The sequence below is a fragment of the Glycine max genome, chromosome 8 (genome assembly GCF_000004515.6).
Source record: "Glycine max cultivar Williams 82 chromosome 8, Glycine_max_v4.0, whole genome shotgun sequence".
NCBI classification, from domain to species: domain Eukaryota; kingdom Viridiplantae; phylum Streptophyta; class Magnoliopsida; order Fabales; family Fabaceae; genus Glycine; species Glycine max.
The window spans coordinates 15,687,800-15,695,581 of NC_038244.2; the positions used below are offsets into that span (position 1 = coordinate 15,687,800).

The 7,782-nt window shown below is 33.9% G+C and overlaps 1 protein-coding gene across 1 annotated transcript; it reads left to right on the forward strand.

The window, feature by feature from the left end:
• The first annotated feature begins 1,376 nt into the window (after nt 1-1,376).
• On the forward strand, nt 1,377-7,782 carry LOC100781619 (DEAD-box ATP-dependent RNA helicase 20). Its single transcript, XM_003531571.5, has 10 exons — nt 1,377-1,541; nt 3,644-3,915; nt 4,330-4,509; nt 4,622-4,783; nt 4,918-5,072; nt 5,486-5,578; nt 5,765-5,850; nt 5,936-6,162; nt 6,607-6,840; nt 7,499-7,782. The coding sequence occupies exons 1-10, from the start codon at nt 1,486-1,488 to the stop codon at nt 7,555-7,557; spliced, it is 1,524 nt and encodes a 507-aa protein (XP_003531619.1). The 5' UTR covers nt 1,377-1,485; the 3' UTR covers nt 7,558-7,782.

Sequence of the window (7,782 nt, forward strand, 5' to 3'; positions counted from 1 at the left end):
ATTCAGTTATTTCTAAATGGATTTCTGTTAGGAGTCTCAACATGTCATTGGTGTCATGCCTCGTAGTATTAAAAGTGTCTTTGTGTTCTATCAATTTTTTCCTTGATAGGTTGATTCTATCAAATTGAAAAATAAAATAAAATTCGGACATGTTGTAGTTATGGACATGAATTGAAGAAACTAAACCCTTGCATGATATTTTTTTCTTGCACCCAATATTTTTTCCAATACACCCAGTAGTAAAAAGGAAAAAAGCAAAAATACCCTTACATATAACACATACAGATTGACAATCCGTATGAAACTAATAGGCCAACTTTGTTAAAAAATAATTAACGTCGATATATATACCACTAAAATTCTTAATGTATATTTAATACACATATAAGTTTACATAATAAATTTTGTATCAATTAATTTTGATCTAATAATATTTTTTTACATATATAAATATAATTTTTTTTACATATAGATTTAATAAAAAATTATATATGTAAAAAAATACATTATTAGATCAAAATTAATTGTTTCAAAATTTATTATGTAAACTTATATATGTATTAAATATACATTAAAAATTTTAGAATTATATATATATGTGCTAATTATTTTTTAATGTAATTGACTTGCTAGCTCAATTGGTTAGAGTGTTATGTTAATAGCACGAAAGTCACCAGTTTGAGACCTGTATGAACCATTAATTTTAAATTATTTCATAAAACATATTTTTAACAATCAGTGTGGGTCCATATGGATTACGAATTGACTTTATGAAAGAAGAAGTAAAAAAGGATAAAGTTGAATTTTTATAAAATATGTTGGATGTAGAAGAAATTTATTGGGTGTAGGAAGAATAATCCCCTTGCACAAACTTGAGTGTTGCTAGGTGCACCCAGCATTATTGCTGGTGCACCCAACATTATTTGAAAATGGCAAAATTGCCCCTACTAATTTCTCCCCTTACAGATCAAGTTGATCCGTAAGTTTATTTTTAAGACTTATGGATCAACTTGATCCATAAAAAACTTACGGATCAAGTTGATCCGTAAGTCTTAAAAATTAAGTTACGGATCAACTTGATCCATAAAAGACTTACGGATCAACCTGATCCGTAAGTCTTAAAAAATAACTTACAGATCAAGTTGATCCGTAAAAGACTTATGGATCAAGTTGATCTGTAAGTCTTAAAAATTAACTTACGGATCAACTTGATTCGTAAGGGGTATTTTTGTCTTTTCGTGGTTAGTGCTTGGTGCACCAGCAATAATGCTGGGTGCACCTAGCAGCAATCCACAAACTTTCTATATTAGCCCAACCCATTCTGAAACGGGTTAGCATAAACCGAACTTCCCAAAAGAAACATGAATTGGGCCACCACAAAACGGCCCACTTATTTGCTACAGAGAATCTGAAAAACGCTTTCATGGTCTTTGTGGAGCTGCAGCAAGAAGAGGAAGCACTGTGTTCGACTTCGTCAAAAGCATCATGAGCCGCTACGACAGCCGCTCCGGCGACCCAGCTTCCTATCGTGATCGGAGGAGGTAATCGCCGCCTCCATTTTATTATCAACCCTAATTTTCTGTAAACAGAAAGACATGCGCCTTTTCTGTTCTAATTCAATTTGTTTCATTATTCTTAATCAGTTTTGTAGCTTTTGCACGCCAATATAGTTAGATTGTTAAAATTTCACACTGTTAGCTATAGTTAACGTTGATGACTTCATTAATCCCCAAATATAACTGTTTCCGGTTTTTACTTTTTGTTATCTCTGACTCAATCTTGTTTTTTAGTTTTATAGAGTGTAAATTTTTAGGGCTTGTTCATGGAGGAAACATTTGCAGCTGCTAGTTTAATCCTCCTTAGATCTAATGGCATCTTTACAGTTGAATGAGCCGGTGTCAATAAATAAATCCTATCAATTGCCATGTTAGGGAGTGTTTGGTATGGGAAAAGTTTTTTCATACCCAGGGATCCTGGGATTGATGTTTCCTGGGAATGAGTAAAATCTGTTTGGTTAGTCATTGTAAATATTTAGGTAAGTTTCCTAGAAATCAAAGAGTTACGTAATATTTACTAGTTATCTTAATTTAATAAGAGTAACATGATATTTTTTACTTTACTAAAAGAAAAATTAACTTGGGAAAGTAAGATTTCCAATCCCACCTCCTCCCATGAAAATTTTTTCGTGAGAAACTAGTTACTAAATATTCCTGGGAAACATCCTTTCCTAGGAATGTTATTTTTTTAAAATAGATACCAAACATGGGAAACTATGATTCCCAACCTGAGATTCTCAGGAAACTAAAAGTTTCTCCCCTACCAAACGCCCCCTTAATTTCACTTTCATGAATATTTTTAAAGGTTTTATTTCGTTTTTATTTTTTGGATCCAAGGCAAAAATCATAGTAGGCCTTAGAAGGGAGAGGGGATTAGGAAGTGAGGAAGGATTGAACTTATGTGCTCACAGTTGATGTCATGCAGTCTAACCCTTTTAGTTAACTTGTGGGGACAATGGTTTAGTTTATTTTATTTTGTCAAATGTGGTTGTTGCTTGTCGCCTGCCACCACATGTAATAACAAATTTAAAGCTTTGTATGTTTTGCCTTGAGGAAGAATATTAGACTATCTTGAAAATATTGCATGATATCATATTTATTGTATTTATGTTAAAAATGTTTTAAAATATCTCAGATGATTTTAAGGATCAGTTTCCATATTTCATTATATTTCACAATTCTAAATAGCATGCTTAGCAGAACAGTGGAGTGGAGCAACCCTAGGTTGCTACGAGATTCAAATGTCGGAGTGATTCTCAATAGTGACCATTGCTGCCAAAATAGCTGTTTTTTGCTTGCTATAGGGATGCTACCATTGCATGTGATTTGGGTTTTTTTGGTGTAAAACTGTGATTTCACCCCCATTTTCTAATGCTTTTTTTGCTTTAGAAACTTAATAGAATTTGAAACCCTTATTCTTGATTGATCCACCGATCATTACCCTGTCTTGACCTCTGTTCCTTCATACTTTCCAGGACTATTTTTTTATATGTCCCATTTTTAGTTCTTCCTTTAGATTTCCCAGTTCAATTCTGCCAATTATCTTTTTCTATTAATTTCACCATCATTAATTTTTTAACTTCATTACTATGCTCTTATTGCTCCTAGATTGATAGTGTTTGTGAGTAAACCAAGACTTATTATTTATCATGAATTTAATGGGTTCTCTTTTGCTTTTGAGTATTTATATGTGTAGTATAAGCTATTTAATCTGTATTATAATATTTAAAATAGCAGCCACCCCGTTCATTCTATCTTGATATATCATTTTAAAGTTGCCTGCTATATGCTGCTATCTGAGATTGATATATTCATAATTCTTTACTTATTTAATTTTGATTAGAAGTCTAGTAGACTGTCAAGTATTAGTATAATTAAGAGTTAGAGTGTTGTATTTTGTAATGCATTATTGCACACATATGTTAATATTACATTCTATTATTCAACCATATATTAATATTGAATTCTATTATTAAAGAGTTTATCCTCTCTTTTCCTTCTTCTTTACCCAAATGCCTATAATTTCAACAGTGGCATTTTTATGTATATTAAAATGTTTTGCTGAATTACTGTTTTTGTTTTGTTAGTGATTCTGGGCTAGGTGCACCTACAGGGTTTGGTGGTTCTGTACAACACTCTTCATCAAACAGGAGGGATTATGATGATGGTGGGTCACCAAAGAGGAACCTCAGTTTGGATGGTTTACCTCATTTTGAGAAAAACTTCTACATTGAGTCACCAGCTGTAAGGGCAATGACAGATGCTGAAGTTAATGAGTATCGGCAGCAGAGGGAAATAACTGTTGAAGGGCGAGATATCCCGAAACCTGTCAAGACCTTTCACGATGCTGGTTTTCCAGGTATTTCTGTTCATTTTTTTTCCTATTTCGTCAGTTTTTCTTTGCACCTTCTTCAGCTTAAAGTACATGACTCTTCTCTTTATTACTTTGTTTTGCACAAAACTGTGTCAAGAGCTGGTAATTTGGAGGGATTATTAGTTCTATGGGCAAGATTGCCAAGCAAAATAGCGTGCTAATAGTATTTTCTTAACGGTTGAGAAATTAGTTGTTTTTATTTTATTCTGTAGACAGTATGTGATTTCAGTAGAATGAAGTGGTCAAAACTTCCTGTTTGCAGAATATAAGGCAAAAGAAAGGGAGAAGATCATTTTGTTTATGATTATACTATATGATTATCTTGCAAAATTTATTATCAGATTATGGGATGACATGTTTCAAACAGCGTACTGATTTTTCAGCCTTGGTTTAATCCAGAATATGTACTGCAAGAAATTACAAAAGCTGGCTTTACTGAACCTACACCCATTCAATCTCAAGGTTGGCCCATGGCTTTGAAGGGGCGTGATCTGATAGGAATTGCAGAAACAGGATCAGGGAAGACACTTGCTTACTTGTTGCCTGCCATTGTGCATGTTAATGCTCAGCCAATACTAAGTGAGTATATAAGGAAACAACTGAGATGATTAGATTTCACATTGCATGTAAGGGTGCCTTTTCTGACTATGCTACCTTTGTTTTGCCGTCCATTCGTTTTCAATATTTTCAGATCCTGGAGATGGACCAATTGTGCTAGTTTTGGCTCCAACTCGTGAACTTGCTGTCCAAATACAACAAGAGACTACTAAATTTGGTGCATCATCTAGGATTAAGAGTACATGCATCTATGGTGGGGTTCCTAAGGGACCTCAGGTGCGTGATCTCCAGAAAGGTATGTATTGAAGTATACAAAGCCATGAGTTTGGTTAAACAACTTACTGACTGCTTGTTGCCCCTTTGTACAATTTTTATTTTCTTTTTCATGATCATGGATTTTATTTTGCTTCTGTTAATTTTTGTGATTAGGTGTCGAAATTGTAATTGCCACTCCAGGAAGGTTAATTGATATGCTTGAGTCAAATCATACCAACTTGCAGAGGGTCACATACCTTGTATTGGATGAAGCTGATAGGATGTTGGATATGGGGTTTGATCCTCAGCTACGGAAGATTGTCTCTCAGGTTGGCTTTATTTTATGAGGTGGTAAATATTTTGAAATCGTAAAATTCCAAGAAATGGTGTAATATTGTATTACAAGTATTGTTTGTCAGTGCCACAGTCAAGTTGTTGTTTTTGATGCTTCATTTGCTTATTATGAGTAATGTTCCAGGCTTCTAGCTACATTGCTAGTGCATTCAGGGGTTTGAGCTCAATTTTTTTTTTTAAATTTGTTTTTCAATGTTAATTTATTTATAAAAAAAATCCAATTTGGCTCACTAGCAATACTATTTTTCCTATTTTGTCCCCTAACTATAGTACTAGCTGCACCTACCAATTAATCCAATTCGATTTAGAAAGACAGATTGCTGAAGTTGCATTTTAAAATTTCTTTATTCTGCTGGTCATCTGATCACTTTTTTTTTGTTTTACTTAGATTCGTCCAGATCGTCAAACTTTGTATTGGAGTGCTACCTGGCCAAAGGAGGTTGAACAATTGGCAAGGAAGTTCCTTTATAACCCATACAAAGTAAGATATTTTCATGTTGGGATATGCAACTGTATTTTTTTCTTTTAAATTTCATTCCTCTATGCTGAATGGTTTTCGGTCTGAAATGAATTGTCTTTTAAGAAGAATGTATGATGTTTATGTATAGTATTGTATTTTGTGAGAACTTTATATATTTAAGTAACAATTTCTGTAATCATTGTGCAGGTAATTATAGGCTCTTCAGATTTAAAAGCTAACCATGCAATACGGCAATATGTTGACATTGTTTCGGAAAAGCAGAAATATGATAAGTAGGATGTGTTCTACCTTTTCATTCTCGTTGCATTTAACACCTTATCACATATGGCCACCTGATGGAGTCTTCCTATTTTTCAGATTGGTAAAGTTGCTAGAAGACATCATGGATGGCAGCCGAATACTGATATTTATGGATACCAAAAAAGGATGTGATCAGATTACTAGGCAACTCCGCATGGATGGATGGCCTGCACTTTCAATTCATGGAGATAAAAGTCAAGCAGAAAGAGATTGGGTGCTCTCAGAATTTAAATCAGGAAAAAGTCCTATTATGACGGCAACAGATGTTGCAGCCCGTGGTTTAGGTGCAAAAGCATTTGCTTTATTTAATTATTTGTCATATTGTTATTCAGTGGATGAAAATGAATTAGTGATATAATTATAGTTATGGAAATACTCGGTACTTTTATTTATTTTGGAAAATACTAATATTAAATTACTGTTATCCTTGTTTCCTTCAATCTTATATATAAAATGCTTTTTTACTAAAACATTTTTTTGTCTAATTTTTTCTCGTCTTTGATTACTTATTACATTATGCATGAATTGTTTGCCTTTTAAAGTTAGAATTTACCTATCTGCTGCTGGAGGACGATCTCATCATTAGTTTGTCAAAGCTTTTTATTGTGACAAATAGGAAAAGCTGCTTTTGTGATTTGATGACTTTCAGTTTATTGTCAGTTTTTAAAGTTAATCAATAGCTTTGCTCATGTATATCTTAATCCTTTCTACTATTTGATTACTGTCAGATGTGAAGGATGTAAAATATGTTGTAAATTATGACTTCCCGGGGTCACTTGAGGATTATGTTCATCGCATTGGGCGGACAGGGAGGGCTGGTGCAAAAGGAACTGCGTACACATACTTCACAGCTGCTAATGCCAGATTTGCTAAGGAACTTATAGCCATACTCGAGGAAGCTGGACAGAAAGTGAGTCCTGAATTAGCAGCAATGGGGCGTGGTGCACCACCTCCACCTTCAGGTCAGTTAACTGGACCCCAGTATAACCAGGGCTTACAATGTACATATCATTTTTTGGTTCCCTACCTCTTCTCTCGATTGTAAGCTGTGAAGGGTTACCCATATAATCTAAAACACTAATTTCACCTGGAAGAAACAATGGATAATACTAAGAATAACATTCACATATCATTGTGTTTGATAGTTTTGAGTGGGGTTTGCTTTGTTACTGTTTTGGTGTATTTGATTCCTCTGGAGGGTAGTCTTCGTTTGAGCTCATTTTGGATGGACAAGAAATATCTTTGTGGTGTTCTGCTAATGGTCTTTTTAGGGGAGGGTATTGAATAGATTTTCGGAGAGGTTGACATGCTATGTTGCATGATTCTTGATCCATATTTTTTGATTTTTTCTGTTAAGTCTTTTTGTTGTCATTTTTCCCCTTTGGGGATTTCTTATTCTCTACTTTTGTATCTTTTTCTTCTTTCTAAATGAATTCAGTTTATAAAAAAAAGTTTTTCCTTCCCAAAAATTGATTAACCTTAATGTAAAACTATGTCTATGGCCTCTTGAGACTTAATCAAAGTTACAGCATGCTGCAATTATACTTACTAGTTTGCTAAGTTTGTTGCACACTTTTGGTTTCTAAATTTGTCCTTTATTCTTGTATAACAATCAATTAGGTCCCCGAGGTTTCCAAGACCGCGGGAGGGGTTATGGCAGTTCTCGTCCATGGAGCTGATGGGACGGTGCAGACACACCAACTTGATTGACGGAGGAAACTCCCAAGAATTATGCCGTTTGTGTTATTATTGACGTTATATTATCTTGATAATTAGTGTAAACTTGTAAGTTTAGTAATAGGAATTCAGTATTCTTGTTGTTCAATTTATTTTCCTCAAATGTCCATATAACATGTACCATCAGACATTTGTTCATAAATCATACGTAGTTCATACCGCAACAA